Source organism: Melozone crissalis, unplaced genomic scaffold (assembly GCF_028551555.1).
Source record: "Melozone crissalis strain CALT ecotype California unplaced genomic scaffold, PUWL_Pcris_2 ptg000669l_1, whole genome shotgun sequence".
In the NCBI taxonomy this organism is placed as follows: Eukaryota; Metazoa; Chordata; class Aves; order Passeriformes; family Passerellidae; genus Melozone; species Melozone crissalis.
This window is the reverse complement of record NW_026536338.1, coordinates 61881-85585: the sequence shown is the minus strand read 5'-3', so window position 1 is coordinate 85585 and position 23705 is coordinate 61881. Positions and strand designations below refer to the sequence as shown.

Below are 23705 nucleotides of genomic sequence, written 5' to 3'. Positions count from 1 at the left end.
GGGTGTTTGGAGGGGATGGGAGGGGGATTTGGGGGCATTGGGACAGGGTTTCGGGGGGTTTGGGGGGATTGGGATGGGGTTTCGGGGTGATGGGAGGAGATTTCGGGGGGTTTGGGGGGATTGGGACAGGATTTCAGGAGATTTAGGGGGATTTGGGGGGATGGAGGGGATGGAGGAGTTTTGGGGTGGTTTTGGGGGATGGAGGTGGGATTTGTGGGGGTGGAGGCAGGATTTGGGAGATTTGGGGGATGGAGGTGGGATTGGGGGGATTGGGGTAGAGTTTAGGGCGGTTAGTGGATGTTTTGGGGTGATTGTGACAGGGTTTTGGGGGTTTAGGGGGATTTTGGGGATTTTTGTGGGGCTTGAAGGGGAATTTGGAGGTGCTTGAAGAGATTGGGGGCAGTTTGGGGAGTTTTGGGGTCCAACACCCCATTTTTCCCCCAACCCAGATCGTGCTGCCCCCACACCTGGAGCGCATCCGGGAGAAGCTGGCGGAGAACATCCACGAGCTCTGGGCCCTGACCCGCATCGAGCAGGGCTGGACCTACGGGCCTGTGAGTGGGGCACCCCAAAATCCTTCCTGGACACCCCGAAATCCCCCAGGAAACCCCAAAATCACCTGGGAACCCCAAACCCCACAAAAATCCCATAAAAACCCCAAACTCGCCTTGAGCTCTGGGCCCTGACCCGCATCGAGCAGGGCTGGACCTACGGGCCTGTGAGTGGGGCACCCCTAAATCCCTCCTGGGCACCCCCAAATTCTCTGGGAACCCCAAAATCCCCTGGGAACCCCAAACCCCATAAAACCTCATAAAAACCCCACAAAAAACCCCAAACCCACATTTTTGGGGTATCCCAGTCTGGATTTTGGGGTGTCCCAGTGTCCAGGAGGTGTTTTTGGGGTTCCCTAAATTGGGGTTCCCCCTTTTCAGGATCCCTTTTTGGGGTTCCTCAAGGTTTGGGCTCTTTTCGAGGTGATCCCATGGGTGCCTTTGGGATTTTCCCTTTCAGGTCCATTTTTGGGAGGTCCCAGTCTGGATTTCGGGGTGTCCCAGTGTCCAGGAGGTGTTTTTGGGGTGCCCCACTGGAGTTGTGCCATTTCAGGATCACTTTTTTGGGGTTCCCAAGGGGATTTGGGGGTGTGAAGGTGGGTTTGGGTCCATTTTGAGGTGATCCCATGGGGCGCCTTTGGGATTTTCCCTTTCGGGTCGGTTTTTGGGGGGTCCCTGTCTGGATTTTGGGGTGTCCCGGTGTCCATGGGGTGTTTTTGGGGTGCCCCAGGTCCGGGATGACGTGCAGCGCCTGCACCCCTGCTTGCTGAGCTTCCACAGCCTCCCCGAGCCCGAGCGCGGCTACAACCTGCAGATGTCGGGGGAGACCCTCAAGTAAGGGGGGGGCACTGGGAATTTGGGGGTCCCCCCCTCTTTGGGGAACCCCCCCGGGAGAGGGGAGGTGGGTTTGGGGAGGAATCACCCCAAATGGAGTGGGTTGGGGTTCCCTCTGAGCCTGGGGGTGGTTTTGGGGTCACTTCAGATTGGGGGGACTTTGGGGAGCTTTGGGGTCACCCCTCATCTCAGACTGGGGGGACTTTGGGGGTTTTGGGGTTTCAGGTGGTTTGGGGTCACCCTTCCCTCACACTGGGGGACTTGGGGGGATTTTTGGGGTTCAGATGGTTTTGGGGTCACCCCCTCACCTCAGACTGGGGAGGACTTGGGGGTTTTGGGGTTCAGATGGTTTTGGGTCCCCCTTCACTTCAGACTTGGGGGAACTTGGGTGGGTTTTGGGGTCCCCCACTTTGAGGTGTATCCCAAAACAGGCTGGGATTTTTGGGGTCCCCCCATCTCTGAAGCCCCCCTGGAGTTGGGGTGCTGGATTTGGGTTTTGAGGAGGGGTCTGCGATTTGGGGGTGCTGATTTTCGGGGTGTCCCCAGGACGCTGCTGGCCCTGGGCTGCCACGTGGGGATGGCGGACGAGAAGGCCGAGGAGAACCTGAAGAAAAATACAAACTGCCCAAAACGTGGGTTTGGGGGTCCCACTTTGGGGGGTCCCAGTTTGGGGGGTCCCTGTAGGGGATCCCAGTTTAGGGGACTGGGAGGGGTTGGGGGTCCCAGTTTGGGGGGGCTGGGAGGGGCTGGGGTCCCAGTTTGGGGGGTCCCTGTAGGGGATCCCAGTTTGAGGTCCCAATTTGGGGTCCATTAAATAAAGTCCCAGTTTGGGGTGTTCCAGTTTGGGGCGTCCCAGTTTGGGGGTGTCCCAGTCTGGAAGTCACAGTTTTGGGGTGCTGGAGGAGCTTCTGGGGGGTCCTTACAGGGATCCCCATGGGTTGAGGGGGTCCCTCAGGTGTGTCCCCCCCATTCCCACCTTGTCCAACAGGTAGGGGTTGAGTTGGGGATGTCCCATTGAGTTGGGACATACCGGTTTGGAGACCATGGAGGACATTGGGGGTCCCCATTGGTGGGGACAGTTCTGGGGGTCCCGGGGTGGTCCCACGGATGTCCCACAGGTGTGTCCCCCCCGCCCAGGTACACCATGTCCAACAAGTCAAGGTTGGGGTTGGGATGTCCCAGTTGATTTGGGATATCTCAGTTTGGTGACCATTGAGGACGTTTGGGGTCCCATTGGTGGGGACAGTTCTGGGGGTCCCGGGGTGCCCCGTGGAGGTCCCAAGGTGGTCCCACAGGTGTCCCACAGGTGTGTCCCCCCCCGCCCAGGTACACCATGTCCAACGGGTCAACGGCTCAAGGTTGGGTTGGGATGTCCCAGTTTGGAGACCATTGAGGAGATTTGAGGTCCCCACAGGTGGGGGCAGTTCTGGGGGTCCCAGGGTGGTCCCAAGGGTGGTCCCACAGGTGTCCCACAGGTGTGTCCCCCCCCCGCCCAGGTACACCATGTCCAACGGGTCAAGGGCTCAAGGTTGAGTGGGGATATCCCAGTTTGAAGACCATTGAAGTTCGATGGGTTCTCCGTGGGTTGGGGGTCCCGGGTGCCCTGGGGGCGGTCCCACAGGTGTGTCCCCCTGCCCAGGTACACCATGTCCAACGGGTACAAGCGGCCCCGCTGGACCTGTCCCACGTGCGGCTGACGCCGGCCCAGCTGACCCTGGTCGATCGCCTGGCCGAGAACGGCCACAACGTCTGGGCCCGGGACCGGTGCAGCAGGGCTGGACTACAGCACCACGCAGGTGGGGACCCTGGGGACACGCTGGGGACACGCTGGGGACAGCACCGAGGGACCCCCACCCGCCCCTCACCCACCCAAACCCTCCCACGGACGCCCCAAAACCCCCTTGTCCCTGTGGTGTCACTGTCCTGCGTCCCATGGCCGTGTCCCCATGTCCCCACATCTCTGGAGGTGTCCCCATGCCCCTGAGCCTGGTGTCCCCATGTTCTCATGTCCCCATGTCCCCACACCTCTGGGGGTGTCCCCATGTCCCCACACCTGTCGGGGTGCCCCCATATCCCCGTGTCCCTTATGCCCCTGTGCCTGGTGTCCCCATGTCCCCATGGCTGTGTCCTCATGTCCCCACATCCCCACACCTATGGGGTATCCCCTTGTCCTCATGGCCCTGAGCCTGGTGTCCCCATGTCCCCATGGCCGTGTCCTCATGTCCCCACATCTGTGGGAGTGTCCCCATGTCCTCATAGCCCCAAGCCTGGTGTCCCCATGTCCCCACACCTCTGGGACTGTCTCTACTCCCCTGAGCTCAGTGTCCTCATGGCTGTGTCCCCGTGTCCCCACACCCCAAGCTTGCTGGTCTCCATGTCCCCATGGCTGTGTCCCCATGTCCCCATGGCCATGTCCCCATGTCCCCACGCTGTCCCCGTGTCCCCAGGACATCAAGAACAAGCGGAACCCTCGGCTGGTGCCCTACAACCTGCTGGACGAGGGCACCAAGGCCACCAACCGCGAGAGCCTGTGCCAGGCCGTGCGCACCCTGCTGGGCTACGGCTACAACATCGAGCCCCCGACCAGGAGACGCTGTGAGTGGGGGGCTCGGGGACACCTGGGGACACCTGGGGACGTTTGGGGACATCTGGCAGCTGGTGGTGCCGTTTGGGTGCCGTTTTTGGGGTCTCTGTGTCCTGTTTTGGGGTGCCGACCCCTCTCTTCTCCCCAGCCTCACATGGTGTCCCCTCAAGGGTCCCGGCACCCCCCAGCCACGGCTGTTGGTGCTGTTTGGGTACTGTTTTTGGGGTTCCATGTCCCATTTTTGGGGTTCTGTGTCCTGTTTTTGGGGTTCCATGTCCCATTTCTGGAGTTCCATGTCCCGTTCTTGGGGTCTTTATGTCCTATTTTGGGGTCCTGACCCTCTGTCTCCCCCAGCCCTCACACGGTGGTCCCCTCGAGGGGTCCCAGCAGCCCTCGGCTGCAGCTCTTGATGCTGTTTGGGTGCCGTGTTTAGGGTTCCATATCCCATTTTTGGGGCTCTCAGGATGCCGTTTTTGGGGTGCTGACCCCCCGTGTCTCCCCAGCCTCTCAGGGTGCAGTTCCCGGGGGTCCCCGCGCCCCCCGGCCGCCGCTGTTCCGCGCAGATCGGGGCTCTCTGTGCTGTTTTTGGGGCTCTCTGTGTGCTGTTTTTGGGGCTCCCTGGGTGCTGTTTTTGGCGTTCCATGTCCCATTTTTGGGGTGCTGACCCCCCGTGTCTCCCCAGCCTCTCAGGGTGCAGTTCCGGGGGTCCCCGCGCCCCCCGGCCGCCGCTGTTCCGCGCAGATCGGGGCTCTCTGTGTGCTGTTTTTGGGGTTCTCTGTGTGCTGTTTTGGGGCTCCCTGGGTGCTGTTTTTGGCGTTCCATGTCCCATTTTTGGGGTGCTGACCCCCTGTGTCTCCCCAGCCTCTCAGGGTGCAGTTCCCGGTGGTCCCCGCGCCCCCAGCCGCGGCTGTTCTGCGCAGATGGGGCTCTCTGGGTGCTGTTTTTGGGGCTCTCTGTGTGCTGTTTTGGGGCTCCCTGGGTGCTGTTTTTGGCGTTCCATGTCCCATTTTTGGGGGTGCTGACCCCCGTGTCTCCCCAGCCTCTCAGGGTGTCCCCCCCGGTGGTCCCCGCGCCCCCCCGGCCGCGGCTGTTCTGCGCAGACCGGGGCTCTCTGGGTGCTGTTTTTGGGGCTCTCTGGGTGCCGTTTTTGGGGGTACCATGACCGTTTTTGGGGTTCCATGTCCCATTTTCGGGGTGCTGACCCCCGTGTCTCCCCCAGCCTCTCAGGGTGTCCCCCCCGGTGGTCCCCGCGCCCCCCGGCCGCAGCTGTTCCGCGCAGATCGGGGCTCTCTGGGTGCTGTTTTTGGGGCTCTCTGGGTGCCGTTTTTGGGGTACCATGACCCGTTTTTGGGGTTCCATGTCCCATTTTCGGGGTGCTGACCCCCGTGTCTCCCCCAGCCTCTCAGGGTGTCCCCCCCGGTGGTCCCCGCGCCCCCCGGCCGCCGCTGTCCGCGCAGACCGGGGCTCTCTGGTGCTGTTTTTGGGCTCTCTGTGTGCTGTTTTGGGGCTCTCTGGGTGCTGTTTTTGGGGCTCTCTGTGTGCTGTTTTGGGGCTCCCTGGGTGCTGTTTTTGGCGTTCCATGTCCCATTTTTGGGGTGCTGACCCCCCGTGTCTCCCCAGCCTCTCAGGGTGCAGTTCCCGGGGGTCCCCGCGCCCCCCGGCCGCAGCTGTTCCGCGCAGATCGGGGCTCTCTGGGTGCTGTTTTTGGGGCTCTCTGGGTGCCGTTTTTGGGGGTACCATGACCCGTTTTTGGGGTTCCATGTCCCATTTTTGGGGTGCTGACCCCCTGTGTCTCCCCAGCCTCTCAGGGTGTCCCCCCCGGTGGTCCCCGCGCCCCCCGGCCGCGGCTGTTCCGCGCAGATCGGGGCTCTCTGGGTGCTGTTTTTGGGGTTCTCTGTGTGCTGTTTTGGGGCTCCCTGGGTGCTGTTTTTGGCGTTCCATGTCCCATTTTTGGGGTGCTGACCCCCTGTGTCTCCCCAGCCTCTCAGGGTGTCCCCCCCGGTGGTCCCCGCGCCCCCCGGCCGCGGCTGTTCCGCGCAGACCGGGGCTCGGCCGTGCGCAGCGGCCGCTGGTACTTCGAGTTCCAGGCGGTGACGGCCGGGGAGATGCGCGTGGGCTGGGCCCGGCCCGGGCTGAGACCCGACACCGAGCTGGGCGCCGACGACATGGCCTTCGTCTTCAACGGGCACCGGGTGAGCCTGGGGACAGCCCTGGGGACAGGCAGGGACAGGGAGGGACACGGGGGACACACAGGGACAGACGGGGACATGTAGGGACATTTGGGACACTCAGGGACACACCTGAGTCACCTTCTATGACCTCCCTGTGTTCCCTGTGACCCTCTGGTGTCCCCAGTGTCCCCAGGCCCAGCGGTGGCACGTCGGGGGCGAGTCCTTTGGCTGTCCCTGGCAGGCTGGGGACGTTGTGGCTCTGTGTGACCCCTGATATCCCCTGTGACCCCCTGGTGTCCCCAATGTCCCCAGGCCCAGCGGTGGCACGTCGGGGGCGAGTCCTTTGGCTGTCCCTGGCAGGCTGGGGACGTCGTGGGTCCCTGGTGTCCCCTGTGACCCCCTGGTGTCCCCAATGTCCCCAGGCCCAGCGGTGGCACGTGGGGGGCGAGTCCTTCGGGCGCCCCTGGCAGGCTGGGGACGTCGTGGGCTGCCTCATCGACCTGGGCGAGTGCCACATGAGCTTCACCCTCAACGGGGAGGTGCTGATCGGGGACGGCGGCTCCGAGGTGGCCTTCAGGGACTTCGAGGTGGCCGACGGTGAGAGGGGGGGCACCGGGATTGGTGACAGCCCCACGGTGTCACCTGGGGCTGGGGGTGGAGGGGGAGTGGGGCTGGGGGCTCTGGGGGTGGGGCTGGGGGCTCTGGGGGTGGGTCTGGGGGCTTCAGAAATGGGGCTGGGGGCTCTGGGGTGGGTCTGGGGGCTCTGGGGGTCTCAGCCCTGACCCCCCCGTGCCCCCCAGGCTTTGTGCCCGTGTGCAGCCTGGGGCTGGGCCAGGAGGGGCACCTGAACCTGGGCCAGGACGTTGGCACCCTGCGCTACTTCGGCATCTGCGGCCTCCAGGAGGGCTACGAGCCCTTTGCCATCAACATGAAACGCCCCATCGCCCTCTGGTTCAGCCACAGCCTGCCCCAGTTCATCCCCGTGCCCCCCGAGCACCCCCAGCTCGAGGTGAGGGCTGGGCAGGGGTCTCTGGGGGGGAATTGGGGGGTTTGGGGGGTTCTTTGGGGTCCCCATCGCCCTGTGGTTCAGCCACAGCCTGCCCCAGTTCATCCCCGTGCCCCCCGAGCACCCCCAGCTCGAGGTGAGGGGGATTTGGGGGGTTTGTGGGGTTTGTGGGGGGGTTTGGGGTCCCCATCGCCCTGTGGTTCAGCCACAGCCTGCCCCAGCTCATCCCAGGGCCCCCCGAGCACCCCCAGCTCGAGGTGAGGGGGATTTGGGGGGATTTGGGGGGGATTTGGGGTCTCTGGGGGGAATTTGGGGTCTCTGAGGGGGGTTTGGGGGTCCCCATCGCCCTGTGGTTCAGCCACAGCCTGCCCCAGCTCATCCCAGGGCCCCCCGAGCACCCCCAGCTCGAGGTGAGGGGGATTTTGGGGGGGGTTGGGGGGGGATTTGGGGTCTCTGAGGGGCATTCAGGGTATTAAGGGAGTCCCTGAAAGTCCCCAAATGTCCCCAAAATGGGTGGGAATCCCCATCCCAAGGGGATTCCCCATTTCTGGGTGTCCCCAAAACCAGGATGAAGTGTCCCCAAAGTGGGGTGAAGTGTCCCCAAAATGCTGTGACAGCCACCCCTAGGGAATTCCTCATCTCTCAGCGTCCCCAGAATGAGGTGAAGCGTCCCCAAAATGAAGGATCCCAAACAGGGTGAAATATCCCCAAAACCGGGTCCCACCCATCCCTGGGGGGTTCCCTGTCCCTGAAGTGTCCCTAAAACTGGGTGAAGCATCCCCAAAACGAGGTGAAGTTCCCCCAAAACTGGGTCCCGCCTATCCCCAAGGGGTTTCCTGTCCCTAAGTGTCCCTAAAATGAGGTGAAGCATCCCCAAACAGGGTGAAGTGTCCCCAAAATGGGGAGAAGTGTCCCCAAAACGGGGTGAAGTGTCCCCAAAATGAGGTGACATCCTTCCCTAGGGGATTCCCCATCCCTGACTGTCCCCAAAGTGAGATTAAGTGCCCCCAAAACAAGGGGAGGTGCCCCAAAACAGAGTGAAATATCCCCCAAACCGTGTCCCACCATCCCCGGGGTCCCCGCGGTGCCACCCCCTCGGCCGTCCCCGCAGGTGACCCGCCTGGACGGCACCGTGGACACCCCTCCGTGCCTCCGCCTGTCGCACCGCAGCTCCGGGACGCCCGCGGCGCCGCCGGAGCTGCTGTTCCTGCGGCTGAGCCTGCCGGTGCAGTTCCACGGCACGTTCCGCTGCACGCCCGGCGCCACGCCGCTGCCGCAGGCGCCGCCGCCGGAGCCCCCCGAGGACGCGGGCGCGGAGCCGCTGTCCGAGTTCGAGCGGCTGCGGCGCTCGGCCGGGCCCCGCAGCGCCGAGGGGGACGAGGGAGCCGAGAAGGGAGCGCCGGGGGCGGCGCCCGGGGCTGCTGCCGGTGCTGCTGCCGCCGCTGCGGCCCGGGAGCCGCCGCGGGGAGAGAACGAGAAGGACGCGACCACCGAGAAGAGCAAGACCAGGAGGGGGTGAGCGGGGTGGGGGGTCCCCAGTATTGGTGCGGGGCAGCAAAAGGGGGGTCCCCAATATTGCTGGGGGGCTGCAAAAGGGGATGGGGGGCAGCAAAAGGGGGGGTTCCCAATATTGCTGGGGGGCTGCAAAACGGGGTGGCAGCCGCTGCTTGGGGGTCCCCAATTCCGGACGGTCCCCAAAAGGCGGTGACACCCATCCCTGGGGGGTCCCTGAGCATCGCCAGTCTGGCAGTTAAGGGGTGTTGTTGGGGGGGTTCCCCGGGGGTCTTTGGGGGTCCCTGCGGGTCCCCAGAGCGGGGTGACCCCCCCGGTGCCCCCCAGGTTCCTGTTCAAGGGCCGGAAGACGCCGTTCGCGCCCCCCCCCGCGCCCCCTCCCGTGCCCAGGCTGGAGGAGGACGTGGTGCCCGACGAACGCGACGACCCCGAGGTCATCATGAACACCACCACGGTATGGACCCCAAAATACCCCCAAAACCTCCCCAAAAACCCCAAATCCCCCAGCCCCCGAGGTCATCATGAACACCACCACGGTATGGACCCCAAAAACACCCAAAATACCCCCAAAAACCTCCCCAAAAACCCCAAATCCCCCAGCCCCCGAGGTCATCATGAACACCACCCACGGTATGGACCCCAAAAACACCCAAAATACCCCCAAAAACCTCCCAAAAACCTCAAATCCCCCAGCCCCCGAGGTCATCATGAACACCACCACGGTATGGACCCCAAAAACACCCAAAATACCCCAAAAACCTCCCCAAAAACCCCAAATCCCCAGCCCCCGAGGTCATCATGAACACCACCACGGTATGGACCCCAAAAACACCCAAAATACCCCCAAAAACCTGCCCAAATCCCCGAAAACCTCAAATCCCTCAAACCTTGAGGTCATCACGAACACCACCACAGTATGGGATCCCTGAGACCCCCCCAAAACACCCTGTCCCATGTCCCTTGTCCCTCTGGCTGTTCCTGTCCCTGTCCCCATGTCCCTGACCGTGTCCCTTGTCCCCAGTACTATTACTCAGTGCAGCTGTTTGTGGGGCAGTGCCTGGGTGGGCTGGGTCACCTGTCCCTGTCCCTGTCCCTGTCCCTGTGGCTGTCCCTGACACTGTCCCTTGTCCCCAGTACTATTACTTGGTGCGGCTGTTTGCGGGCCAGGAGCCGGGCAGTGCCTGGGTGGGCTGGGTCACCTGTCCCTGTCCCATGTCCCTGTCCCCATGGCTGTCCCTGACACTGTCCCTTGTCCCCAGTACTATTACTCAGTGCAGCTGTTTGTGGGGCAGTGCCTGGGTGGGCTGGGTCACCTGTCCCTGTCCCTGTGTCCCTTGTCCCTGTGGCTGTCCCTGACCGTGTCCCTTGTCCCCAGTACTATTACTTGGTGCGGCTGTTTGCGGGCCAGGAGCCGGGCAGTGCCTGGGTGGGCTGGGTCACCTGTCCCTGTCCCTGTCCCCTGTCCCTGTGGCTGTCCCTGACACTGTCCCTTGTCCCCAGTACTATTACTCAGTGCAGCTGTTTGTGGGGCAGTGCCTGGGTGGGCTGGGTCACCTGTCCCTGTCCCTGTCCCCTGTCCCTGTGGCTGTCCCTGACACTGTCCCTTGTCCCCAGTACTATTACTCGGTGCGGCTGTTTGCGGGCCAGGAGCCGGGCAGTGCCTGGGTGGGCTGGGTCACCTGTCCCTGTCCCCATGTCCCTGTGTCCCTTGTCCCTGTGTCCCTGTCCCCTGTCCCCGTGGCTGTCCCTGACACTGTCCCTTGTCCCCAGTACTATTACTCGGTGCGGCTGTTTGCGGGCCAGGAGCCGGGCAGTGCCTGGGTGGGCTGGGTCACCTGTCCCTGTCCCCATGTCCCCTGTCCCTGTGGCTGTCCCTGACACTGTCCCTTGTCCCCAGTACTATTACTCGGTGCGGCTGTTTGCGGGCCAGGAGCCAGGCAGTGCCTGGGTGGGCTGGGTCACCCCCCATTTCCACCAGCACGACCCCGATTTCGAGCTGAGCCGCGTGCGCAGCGTCACCGTCACCATGGGCGACGACCGCGGCAACGTGCACGACAGGTACCCCATGGGGACCCCAAAAATACCCCAAAGAGACCCCAAATGGAACCCCAAAAGGGTCCCCAGATGCGATCCCAAAGGGATCCCAAATTGCATCCCAAATAGGACCCTAACAAGACCCCAAAAGGGACCCCTAAACAGGATCCCTAAATGGGACCCTGAGCTGGATCCCAAAGAGACCCCAAAAGAGACCCCAAAAGGGGATTCCCAAACAGGATGCCAAGTGGGATCCCAAAGAGACCCCAAAAGAGACCCCTAAATGGGACCCTAAGTGGGATCCCAAAGAGACTCCTAAGAGACCAAGGGATCCCAAAGAGACCCCAAAAGGGACCCCTAAACAGGATCCCTAAATGGGACCCCAAATGGGATCCCAAAGGGACCCCAAAGGCACCCCAAACAGGATCCCAAAGGGACCCTAAATGGGACTCCCAAATGGAACCCTAAATAGGATTCCAAGAAGACCCCAAACAGGACCCTGAAATTGGACCCCCAAATGGGACCCCAAACAGGACCCTGAACTTGGACCCCCAAATGGGACTCTAAATGGGACCCCAAAGAGATCCCAAAATGGGACCCCTAACGGGTCAACTGCCCCATGGTTTGGACATATTTCTGGGGGTTTCTCACCCCCTTTTTCCCCCTTAGCATCAAGCGCAGCAACTGCCCCATGGTGTGGGGGTGAAATAGGGGAGGGGTCCATGATCTTGGGGGTATTTTGGGGGGTTTTGGGGGTCTCACCCCCTTTTTCTCCCCAGCATCAAGCGCAGCAACTGCTACATGGTGTGGGGTTATTTTGGGAGGTTTTGGGGTATTTTGGGGGTGTTTTGGGGTGGTCTCATCCCCTTTTCCCCCCCAGCATCAAGCGCAGCAACTGCTACACGGTCTGGGGGTATTTTGGGGGAGTTTTGGGGGTCTCACCCCCTTTCCCCCCCCCCAGTATCAAGTGCAGCAACTGCTACATGGTGTGGGGGTATTTTGGGGGGATTTTGGGGTATTTTGGTGTTTTTTTTTGGGGTCTCACCCCCTTTTTCTCCCCAGCATCAAGCGCAGCAACTGCTACATGGTGTGGGGGGGGGAGTTTGCGACCCCCACCCAGCAGGCCAGGGTGTCCCACACGGACCTGGTCATCGGCTGCCTGGTGGACCTGGCCACGGGGCTCATGACCTTCACAGCCAACGGCAAAGAGATCAACACCTTCTTCCAGGTGAGCTGGGACCCCTCCCCTGACCCCCCCCAGGTGAGGTTTGGGGGTCCCAGCCCACCCCGGGGGTCTCACAGCAGCGTGGTGCCCACAGGTGGAGCCCAACACCAAACTGTTCCCGGCGGTGTTCGTGCAGCCCACCACCCAAAATGTGCTCCAGTTTGAGCTGGGCAAGCTCAAGGTGAGGAATGGGACCCCCAGCGGGTGGATGGTGGGGGATGAGACCCTCGAGACCCCCCAGAAACCCCCCAAAACTCCCCCAAAATCCCCAGGTCACCATGAACACCGCCACAGTATGGGACCCTTGAGACCCCCCACAAAAATCCTCAAACCCGCAGGTCATCATGAACACCATCATGGTACAGGACCCCTGAGACCCCCCCCCCCAAAACCCAAAACCTCCCACCCACACCCTAAACACCCCCTCCTGCACCCCAAATATCCCCAAACCCTCCTCAGCTCATCATGAACACCACCATGGTACAGGACCCCTGAGAGCCCCCAAAATCCCCAAACCCTCAGATCATCGTGAACACCACCATGGTACAGGACCCCTGAGAGCCCCCCAAACCCCAAATCCCCCCCAAACCCCAGGGTCATCATGGGCACCACCATGGTACAGGACCCCTGAGACCCCCCCCAAAACCCAAATCCCCCCCAAACCCAGGGTCATCATGGGCACCACCATGGTACAGGACCCCTGAGAGCCCCCAAAATCCCCAAACCCTCAGCTCATCATGAACACCACCATGGTACAGGACCCCTGAGAGCCCCCCAAACCCCAAATCCCCCCCAAACCCCAGGGTCATCATGGGCACCACCATGGTACAGGACCCCTGAGACCCCCCCCAAAACCCAAATCCCCCCCAAACCCAGGGTCATCATGGGCACCACCATGGTACAGGACCCCTGAGAGCCCCCAAAATCCCCAAACCCTCAGCTCATCATGAACACCACCATGGTACAGGACCCCTGAGACCCCCCCCAAACCCCAAATCCCCCCCAAACCCAGGGTCATCATGGGCACCACCATGGTACAGGACCCCTGAGAGCCCCCCAAACCCCAAAATCCCCAAACCCCAGGGTCATCATGAACACCACCATGGTACAGGACCCCTGAGACCCCCCCCAAACCCCAAATCCCCCCCCAAACCCCGAGATCATCGTTCTGGGGGGGTTATTGAGGATGGGAAGGGACTGGGGGACAGCTGGGAGCACTGGTGAGGCGATTCAGGAGCTGCCAGGTGGAACAAGGAGAGCTTTGGGGACGATCTTTGGGCTCTGCAGGGCGACCCCGGAGGAACTCAGTGCCGGGGGTCCCCCTGACAGCCCCGTGTCCCCCCAGAACATCATGCCCATCTCGGCGGCCATGTTCAGCAGCGAGAGGCAGAACCCGGCGCCGCAGTGCCCGCCCAGGCTGGTGATCCAGCACCTGACCCCGGTCACCTGGAGCCGCATGCCCACCGAGTACCTGGCCGTGGAGAGCGCCCGGCTGGGCGAGCGCCAGGGCTGGGCCGTGGAGTGCTCCGAGCCCCTGCAGATGATGGCCCTGCACATCCCCGAGGAGGACAGGTGCGTGGGGACATCCCTCAGGGACACCCCAGGGACATCCAGGGACACCCCTCAGGGACACCAAATGGCACCCCTAAACGGGATCGCAAAGAAATCCCAAATGGCATCCCTAAATGGGATCCCAAAGAAATCCCAAATGGGACCCCTAAATGGGATCCCAAAGAAATCCCAAATGGCACCCCTAAACAGGATCGCAAAGAAATCCCAAATGGCATCCCTAAATGGGATCCCAAAGAAATCCCAAATGGGACCCCTAAACGGGATCCCAAAGAAATCCCAAATGGCACCCCTAAACAGGATCGCAAAGAAATCCCAAATGGCATCCCTAAATGGGATCCCAAAGAAATCCCAAATGGGACCTCTAAACGGGATCCCAAAGAAATCCCAAATGGGATCCCAAATTGAATCCCGAATAGGGCAACTGTCCCATGGTCTGGGGGTATTTTGGGGGAATTTTGGGGGTCTCATCCCCTTTTTCCCTGCAAGATCAAGCGCGGCAACTGCCCCATGGTGTGGGGATTAAATAGGGGAGGGGTCCATGGTCTGGGGGGGTTTTTGCACATCCCCGAGGAGGACAGGTAGGGGACACCCCTCAGGGACATCCCCGGGGACACCCTCAGGGACACCCAGCCTCGTGGGGTTCTGTCCCATGGGGTCCCAGCCCCAGGAGACCTTGGGGTCTGACCCTAAAAGTGTCATCCCCAGCAGACCTTGGGGTCCGTCCCAAAAGTCCCAGCCCCAGGAGAGTTGGGGTCCCATCCCCAGCAGACCTTGGGGTCTCACCCCAAAAGTCCCATCCCCAGGAGATTGTGGGGTCCCAGTCTAAAAATCCCATCCCCAAGAGACCTTGGGGTCTCATCCCAGGGGTCCAACCCTGTGTCCCCCTCCCCTGACCCCCATTCCCTGTCCCCCCAAGGGGTCCCACCCCATATCCCCCCATTCCCCCCCCCTAGAGCCCCCACCCCACGTGCCCCCCACCCCGACCCCTGTGACGGTGTTCACAGGGGTCTTAGGATGAGGAAAGAGATGCAGATATGACTTTATCTTTCAGAAGGCTTGGTTTATTATTTTATGATATAGATTACATTGAAACTATACTAAAAGAATAGAAGAAAAAGTTTCATCGGAAGGGTAGCTAAGAATAGAAAGGAAAGGATGATAACAAAGGTTTGTGGCTCAGGCTCTGTGTCCAAGCCAGCTGAGATGTGATTGACCATTAATTATAAACCACCACATGAGACCAATCCCAGATGCACCTGTTGCATCCCACAGCAGCAGATAACCATTGTTTACATTTTATTCCTGAGGCCTCTCAGCTTCTCGGCAGGAAAAATCCCAAGGAAAGGATTTTTCATAAAAGTTGTCTGCGACAGACCCCCATTTCCCCCCCAGGTGCATCGACATCCTGGAGCTGTGGGAGCGCGAGGAGCTGCTGCAGTTCCAGTGCCACACGCTGCGCCTCTACTGCGCCGTGTGCGCGCTGGGCAACAACCGCGTGGCGCACGCGCTGTGCAGCCACGTGGACCAGGCCCAGCTGCTCTTCGCCATCGAGAGCCCCGAGCTGCCGGGGCCCCTGCGCGCCGGCTACTACGACCTGCTGCTGGCCATGCACCTGGACGCGGCGCAGCGCGCCCGCTCCTCCATGAGCGCCGAGTTCATCGTGCCCATCACCGAGGCCACGCGCGCCATCGCGCTCTTCCCCGACGGAGGCCGCTGCCCGGGGCCCCCGGGCGTGGGGCCCAGCGCCTGCCTGAGACCCCAGCCCCATTTCTCGGAGCCGTGCTTTATCCGGGCGGGGGGCGGCGGGGGGCGGGCGCCGCTCAGCCCGGCCATCCCGCTGGACGAGCTGGGGGCCAAGGCCATGCGCATGCTGGCCGAGGCCGTGGCCGGAGGGGGTCCCCACGCCCGGGACCCCGTGGGGGGCAGCGTGGAGTTCCAGTTGGTGCCGGTGCTCAAACTGGTGTCGGCGCTGCTGGCCGTGGGAGCGCTGGGCGACGACGACGTGCGGCGAGTGCTGCGCATGATCGAGCCCCGCGTGTTCGGCGAGGGACGGCGGGAGGAAGGAGAGGGGGAGGAGAAGGAGGAGGAGGAGGAGGAGGTGAAGGCCATCGAGGCTGGCGAGGAGGAGGAGGAGGATGAGGAGGCGAGGAGGAAAAAGGCCGTGGAGGCTGGAGAGCTGGAGGAAGAGGAGGAGGAGGAGGAGGAGGAGGGAGTGAGGAGGAGGAAGGCCATCGAGGCTGGAGAGCTGCAGGCGGAGGAGGAGGATGAGGAGGAGGCCAGGAGGACGAAGGCCATTGAGGCTGGGGAGGTGCAGGAGGAGGAGGAGGAGAAGGAGGAAGAGGAAGAGCTGGAGGAGGGGCTGCTGCAGATGAAGCTGCCGGAGTCGGTCAAGCTGCAGGTGAGGGAGGGGACAGGGGTGGGGGGTTTGTGTCCCCTCGCTGTCCCCTCTCTGTGTCCACGTCATGTCCCCTCCCTGGGCTCTCCTTCCCGGTGTCCTTGTCCCCTCCCCAGGGTCCCTGTCCCAGTGATGCCCTGGGGTCCCCATCCCCATGGTGTCCCCAATGCCCCCCATGTCCCTGATGTCCCCATGTCCCTGATGTCCCCCATGTCTCTGATGTCCCTGGCATCCCCATGTCCCTGACGTTCCCCATGTTCCTTGATGTCCAGATGTCCCTGATATTCCCATGTCCCTGGTGCCCCCAATGTCCCTGATGTCCTCGCAGATGTGCCACCTGCTGCAGCACCTGTGCGAGCGGGAGCTGCAGCACCACATGGAGGTCCCTGTGTCCCCAGTGCCCCAATGTCCCTGATGTCCCCAGTGTCCCTGACACCCTGATGTCCCCATGTCCCCACAGATGTGCCACCTGCTGCAGCACCTGCGTGAGCGGGAGCTGCAGCACCACATGGAGGTCCCTGTGTCCCCCATGTCCCCAGTGCCCCAATGTCCCTGACATGCCCATATCCCTGATGTCCCCCATGTCCCTGACGTCCCCGTGTCCCCGCAGATGTGCCACCTGCTGCAGCACCTGTGCGAGCGGGAGCTGCAGCACCGCGTGGAGGTCCCTGTGTCCCCAATGTCTCTGATGTCCCCAGTGTCCCCATGTCCCCAGTGTCCCCGTGTCCCCGCAGATGTGCCACCTGCTGCAGCACCTGTGCGAGCGGGAGCTGCAGCACCGCGTGGAGGTCCCTGTGTCCCCATTGTCTCTGATGTCCCCAGTGTCCCCGTGTCCCCGCAGATGTGCCACCTGCTGCAGCACCTGTGCGAGCGGGAGCTGCAGCACCGCGTCGAGGCCATCGTGGCGTTCTCGGAGCGCCACGTGCAGCGGCTGCAGCGGGACCAGCGGCGCCGCTACGGGCGCCTCATGCGCGCCCTGACCATGTCGGCGGCAGAGACCGCCCGGCGCACCCGCGAGTTCCGCTCGCCGCCGCAGGAACAGGTGGGGACAGCGCGGGGACAGAGTGAGGGCAGAATGGGGACAGAGGGAGGGCAGAGTGGTGACAGCGTGGGGACAGTGCGGGGACAGACCGGGGACAGAGTGGGGACAGAGTGGGGACAGACCGGGGACAGAGTGGGGACAGAGTGGGACAGGATGGGGACAGCATGGGGACAGAGGGAGGGCAGAGTGGTGACAGCGTGGGGACAGTGCGGGGACAGACCGGGGACAGAGTGGGGACAGAGTGGGGACAGAGGGAGGGCAGAGTGGTGACAGCGTGGGGACAGCGCGGGGACAGACCGGGGACAGAGTGGGGACAGAGTGGGACAGGATGGGGACAGCATGGGGACAGAGGGAGGGCAGAGTGGCGACAGCGTGGGGACAGTGCGGGGACAGACTGGGGACAGAGTGGGGACAGAGTGAGGGCAGAGTGGTGACAGCATAGGGACAGAGGGAGGGCAGAGTGGTGACAGCGTGGGGACAGTGCGGGGACAGACCGGGGACAGAGTGGGGACAGAGTGGTGACACTGCAGGGACAGGATGGAGACAGAGTGGGGACAGTGTGGGGACAACATGGGGACAGTGTGGGGACAGAGTGAGGGTAGGATGGGGACAGAGTGGGGACAGAGCAGGGACAAAATAGGGACAGAGCTGGGGCAGAGTGGGGACAGAATTGGAGCAGAGTGGGGACAGAATGGGGGCAGAGCAGGGACGGAGGGACAGGATGGGGATGGCATGGGGACACTGCAGAGACAGCGTGGGGACACAACTTTGGGTGGGAGAATGGGGATGTGCATGGGGACACCTTGGGGACACTGCTGGGGACATGGCCTTGGCTGGGATGTGCATGGGGACATGTGAGGGAACTGTGGGAATGGGGAAATTTGGTGGGGACGTGTGGGGCACACAGGGAGGGATGTACAAGGAGGGCCCCGTGACCTGGTGTCCCCCTGTGTCCCCATGTCCCTGTGTCCCCTTGTCCCCAGATCAACATGCTGATGCAGTACAAGGGAGGGGCTGAGGATGAGGAGTGTCCCGTGCCTGGGGACATCCGGGACGAGCTGCTGGACTTCCACAATGACCTGCTGGCCCACTGCGGTGAGGGGGGGACAGGGACACCCCCTGGGCCTGGGGACAACCCCTCTGGGCTTGGGGACAATCCCCTGGGCTTGGGGACAATATCCAGAGGTTTGAGGACACCCCCTGGGCGTGGGGACACCCCCAGTTGAACTGGGATCTCCCCATTGGAACTGGAACCCCCATTGTGGGACCCCAGAGACCCCTGGGAACACAGGGACTCCATCCAGGGATCCTGAGCCCCCTCCTTGGGGACACCCCCGTGACCCCCCCGTGTCCCCCAGGCATCGAGCTGACGGAGGAGGAAGAGGAGGAGGAGGAGGAGACGTCGCTGCGGCAGCGGCTGCTGGGGCTGGTGCAGAAGGTGGTGGGGGTCCGGGGCCCCCCCAAGGAGGAGGAGACGCCCCCCGAGGAGCCCCCGGTGCCCAGTGAGGAGGGGACAGGGGGGTGGGGACAGGGACACTCGGCTGGGTCTGGGACATGGCCGAGGTGGCATTGGGATGACACACGACGTGTCCCCAAGGAGTTGGTCAGGGTGTCCTCAAGGAGGCCAAGGTGGCATCAGGGTGACACATGAGGTGTCACCAAGGAGTTAGTCAAGATGTCCTCAAGGAGTTGGCCAAGGTGTCCTCAAGGTGACACACAAGGTGTCCCCAAGGTGCCAACCAAGATGTCACCAGGATACGGCCAACCTGTCCCCAAGGTGCTGGCCAAGATGTCCCCAAGGTGGCAGCGCTGCAGGAGCTCATCTGGCAGACCATGGGCACGGGAGTCACTGTGTCCCCAATGTCCCCATTGTCCCTGATATCCCCAATGTCCCCGATATCCCCAATGTCCCCATTGTCCCCAATGTCCCCAGGCATGCTGCAGGAGCTGATCTCGCAGACCATGGTGCACTGGGTCACTGTGTCCCCAATGTCCCCATTGTCCCCAATGTCCCCAGGCACGCTGCAGGAGCTGATCTCGCAGACCATGGTGCACTGGGTCACTGTGTCCCCACTGTCCCCATTGTCCCCAATGTCCCCAGGCACGCTGCAGGAGCTGATCTCGCAGACCATGGTGCACTGGGTCACTGTGTCCCCAATGTCCTCAATGTCCCCATTGTCCCCAATGTCCCCAGGCACGCTGCAGGAGCTGATCTCTCAGACCATGGTGCACTGGGTCACTGTGTCCCCACTGTCCCCATTGTCCCCAATGTCCCCAGGCACGCTGCAGGAGCTGATCTCGCAGACCATGGTGCACTGGGTCACTGTGTCCCCAATGTCCTCAATGTCCCCATTGTCCCCAATGTCCCCAGGCACGCTGCAGGAGCTGATCTCTCAGACCATGGTGCACTGGGTCACTGTGTCCCCAATGTCCCCATTGTCCCCATTGTCCCCAGGCACGCTGCAGGAGCTGATCTCTCAGACCATGGTGCACTGGGTCACTGTGTCCCCAGTGTCCCCATTGTCCCCAATGTCCCCAGGCACGCTGCAGGAGCTGATCTCGCAGACCATGGTGCACTGGGCACAGGAATCACTGTGTCCCCAATGTCCCCAATGTCCCTGATACCCCCAATGTCCCTGATATACCCAATGTCCCTGCTGTCCCCAGTGTCCCCACTGTCCCCATTGTCCCCAGGCACGCTGCAGGAGCTGATCTCGCAGACCATGGTGCACTGGGTCACTGTGTCCCCAATGTCCCCAATGTCCCCGTTGTCCCCATTGTCCCCAGGCACGCTGCAGGAGCTGATCTCGCAGACCATGGTGCACTGGGTCACTGTGTCCCCAATGTCCCCAATGTCCCTGATATACCCAATGTCCCTGCTGTCCCCAGTGTCCCCATTGTCCCCATTGTCCCCAGGCACGCTGCAGGAGCTGATCTCGCAGACCATGGTGCACTGGGTCACTGTGTCCCCAATATCCCCAGTGTCCCCATTGTCCCCAATGTCCCCAGGCACGCTGCAGGAGCTGATCTCGCAGACCATGGTGCACTGGGCACAGGAATCACTGTGTCCCCAATGTCCCCAATGTCCCTGATATACCCAATGTCCCTGCTGTCCCCAGTGTCCCCATTGTCCCCATTGTCCCCAGGCACGCTGCAGGAGCTGATCTCGCAGACCATGGTGCACTGGGTCACTGTGTCCCCAGTGTCCCCATTGTCCCCAGGCACGCTGCAGGAGCTGATCTCGCAGACCATGGTGCACTGGGTCACTGTGTCCCCAATGTCCCCAATGTCCCTGATATACCCAATGTCCCTGCTGTCCCCAGTGTCCCCATTGTCCCCATTGTCCCCAGGCACGCTGCAGGAGCTGATCTCGCAGACCATGGTGCACTGGGTCACTGTGTCCCCAATGTCCCCAGTGTCCCCATTGTCCCCAATGTCCCCAGGCACGCTGCAGGAGCTGATCTCGCAGACCATGGTGCACTGGGCACAGGAATCACTGTGTCCCCAATGTCCCCAATGTCCCTGATACCCCCAATGTCCCTGATATACCCAATGTCCCCAATGTCCCTGCTGTCCCCAGTGTCCCCAGTGTCCCCAATGTCCCCAGGCACGCTGCAGGAGCTGATCTCGCAGACCATGGTGCACTGGGCACAGGAATCACTGTGTCCCCAATGTCCCCAATGTCCCTGATATACCCAATGTCCCTGATATACCCAATGTCCCTGCTGTCCCCAGTGTCCCCATTGTCCCCAGTGTCCCCAGGCACGCTGCAGGAGCTGATCTCTCAGACCATGGTGCACTGGGCGCAGGAATCACTGTGTCCCCAATGTCCCCAATGTCCCTGATACCCCCAATGTCCCTGATATCCCCAATGTCCCCATTGTCCCCATTGTCCCCAGGCACGCTGCAGGAGCTGATCTCGCAGACCATGGTGCACTGGGCACAGGAATCACTGTGTCCCCAATGTCCCCAATGTCCCTGATATACCCAATGTCCCTGCTGTCCCCAGTGTCCCCATTGTCCCCATTGTCCCCAGGCACGCTGCAGGAGCTGATCTCGCAGACCATGGTGCACTGGGCGCAGGAGTCGTTCATCCAGAGCCCGGCGCTGGTGCGGGCCATGTTCAGCCTGCTGCACCGGCAGTACGACGCGCTGGGCGAGCTGGGCCGGGCGCTGCCCAAGGCCTACGCCATCAGCGCCACCTCGGTGCCCGACACCACGGCCCTGCTCGAGTGCCTGGGCCAGATCCGCTCGCTGCTCATCGTGCAGATGGGCCCCGAGGAGGAGAACCTCATGATCCAGAGCATCGGGTGCGTGGGCGGCTCAGTGTCACCCTGCGTCCTGTCTGGGTCGCCCTGTGTCCTCCTATGTCCACCTTGTGTCCTTGTGTCCCCTTGTGTCCTCTCTGTGTCACCCTGTGTCCCCCTTGTGTCCACCCTGTGTCCTCCTTATGTCCTCTCTGGATCACTCTGTGTCCTCTCTGGGTCACCCTGGGTCACCCTGTGACCCCTTGTGTTCTCCTGTGTCACTCAGTGTCCTCTTGTGTCCTCCTTATGTCCTCTCTGGGTCACCCTGTGTCTTTCTGTGTTACCTGTGTCTTTGTTTGTGTCCACCCTGTGTCCCCTTGTGTCCTCCTTGTGTCCTTCTCTGTCCTCCTGTGTCCCCCTGTGTCCCCATCCAGGCACCCTGAGAACCCCCCCAAACCCCCCAAATCTGCCCCTGAACACCCCATAACCCACCTGAACACCCCATAACTCCCACAAACCCCCCAAATGTGTCCCTAAACACCCCACAACCTCCCAAACACCCCAAATCTGCCCCTGAGCACCCCAAATCTGCCCCTGAACACCCCATTACTCCTCTGAGCCCCCCAAATCTGTGATCCCCCCCGTGTCCCCCCAGGAACATCATGAACAACAAGGTGTTCTACCAGCACCCCAAATCCCACCTCAGCACCCCATAACCCCCCCCAAAACCCCCAAATCTGCCCCTGAACACCCCCCTGACCCCCCCAAATCTGTGACCCCCCCCCAAATCTGTGCCCCCCCCAGGAACATCATGAACAACAAGGTGTTCTACCAGCACCCCAACCTGATGCGGGCCCTGGGCATGCACGAGACGGTGATGCAGGTGATGGTCAGCGTGCTGGGCGGTGGCGAGTCCAAGGTGAGCCCCCCCACCCTTGGGTGCCCCCCTGGGGACCCCCCCCGGAGCTGCCCTGACCCCCCGGTGCCCCCCAGGAGATCCGGTTCCCCAAGATGGTGACCAACTGCTGCCGCTTCCTCTGCTACTTCTGCCGCATCAGCCGCCAGAACCAGCGCTCCATGTTCGACCACCTGGGCTACCTGCTGGAGAACAGCGGCATCGGCCTGGGTGAGACACCTGGGACCCTCCCGTGTCCCCAGTGCCACCCCCATGTCCCCAGTGCCATCCCCATCCCCTCCCTGCCACCCCCTGTCCTGTCCCTGCCACCCCACCTGGGCTACCTGCTGGAGAACAGCGGCATCGGGCTGGGTGAGACACCCCAAAACCCCTCTGGGACCCCCCTGTGTCCCCAGTGCCACCCCCATGTCCCCAGTGCCACCCCCATCCCCTCCCTGCCACCCCCTGTCCTGTCCCTGCCACCCCCACCTGGGCTACCTGCTGGAGAACAGCGGCATCGGGCTGGGTGAGACACCCCAAAACCCCCCTGAGATCCCCAAAACCCTCCTGGGATCCTCCCATGTCCCCAGTGCCACCCCCATGTTCCCAGTGCCACCCCCTGTTCCCTTCCTGCCACCCCCACCTGGATTCTCACCTCCCCCTGCCACCCCTCCTTGTCACCTCTTTCCCCTCCTGTCCCCTTGGGGCTCCTTTAGGACACCATGAGGGGGGACTCTGCCCCCTACTCTGTCCCCCAGTGTCCCCTGACCTCTCTGTCCCCATTGTCCCCAAGCACACCTTGAGGAGGGGTCTCTGTCCCCAGTGTCCCCTGACCTCTCTGTCCCCATTGTCCCCAAGCACACCTTGAGGAGGGGTCTCTGTCCCCAGTGTCCCCTGACCTCTCTGAACCCATTGTCCCCAAGGCATGCAGGGCTCCACCCCCCTGGACGTGGCGGCCGCCTCCGTCATCGACAACAACGAGCTGGCGCTGGCCCTCAAGGAGCAGGACCTGGAGAAGGTGGGGACAGCCCTGTGTCACCTCCATGTCACCTCTGTGTCCCCTGGTGTCCCCTGGGGCAGGTGGTGACGTACCTGGTGGGCTGCAGAGCTGCCCCATGCTGCTGTACCCCAAAACTCTCTGTGTCCCTGTGTCCCCTCATGTCCCCTCATGTCCCCTGGTGTCCCCTCATGTCCCCGGTGTCCCCTGGGGCAGGTGGTGACGTACCTGGCGAGCTGTGGCCTGCAGAGCTGCCCCATGCTGCTGTACCCCAAAACTCTGTGTGTCCCCTCATGTCCCCGGTGTCCCCTGGGGCAGGTGGTGACGTACCTGGTGGGCTGCAGAGCTGCCCCATGCTGCTGTACCCCAAAACTCTCTATGTCCCTGTGTCCCCTCATGTCCCCTCGTGTCCCCTGGTGTCCCCTGATGTCCCCGGTGTCCCCTGGGGCAGGTGGTGACGTACCTGGCGAGCTGTGGCCTGCAGAGCTGCCCCATGCTGCTGGCCAAGGGTTACCCCGACATCGGCTGGAACCCCTGCGGGGGTGAGAAGTACCTGGACTTCCTGCGCTTCGCCGTCTTCGTCAACGGTGAGACACCCCAGGTGTCCCCAGGTGTCCCTCAGGTGTCCCCAGGTCCCCTC

The 23705-nt window shown here is 62.4% G+C and overlaps 1 protein-coding gene across 1 annotated transcript in view; it reads left to right on the top strand.

Annotated features, from left to right (window-relative positions):
- The window catches only part of LOC128950505 (ryanodine receptor 1-like), a gene marked incomplete at both ends in the record, with an annotated part of 102835 nt that overhangs the window by 19643 nt on the left and 59487 nt on the right, over positions 1-23705 (top strand). Inside the window, 28 exon segments of the mRNA XM_054295375.1 lie at positions 450-554; positions 1282-1385; positions 1932-1995; positions 1998-2017; positions 3025-3047; positions 3050-3155; positions 3157-3181; positions 3833-3980; positions 5950-6161; positions 6563-6737; positions 6941-7149; positions 8258-8661; positions 8986-9112; positions 10556-10716; positions 11755-11920; positions 12012-12098; positions 13263-13489; positions 14882-15531; positions 15579-15587; positions 15676-15887; positions 16726-16926; positions 17910-18021; positions 18285-18428; positions 20963-21236; positions 21978-22092; positions 22167-22299; positions 22992-23086; positions 23517-23652. Of these exon segments, the coding sequence (XP_054151350.1) occupies positions 450-554; positions 1282-1385; positions 1932-1995; positions 1998-2017; positions 3025-3047; positions 3050-3155; positions 3157-3181; positions 3833-3980; positions 5950-6161; positions 6563-6737; positions 6941-7149; positions 8258-8661; positions 8986-9112; positions 10556-10716; positions 11755-11920; positions 12012-12098; positions 13263-13489; positions 14882-15531; positions 15579-15587; positions 15676-15887; positions 16726-16926; positions 17910-18021; positions 18285-18428; positions 20963-21236; positions 21978-22092; positions 22167-22299; positions 22992-23086; positions 23517-23652 (4444 nt within the window).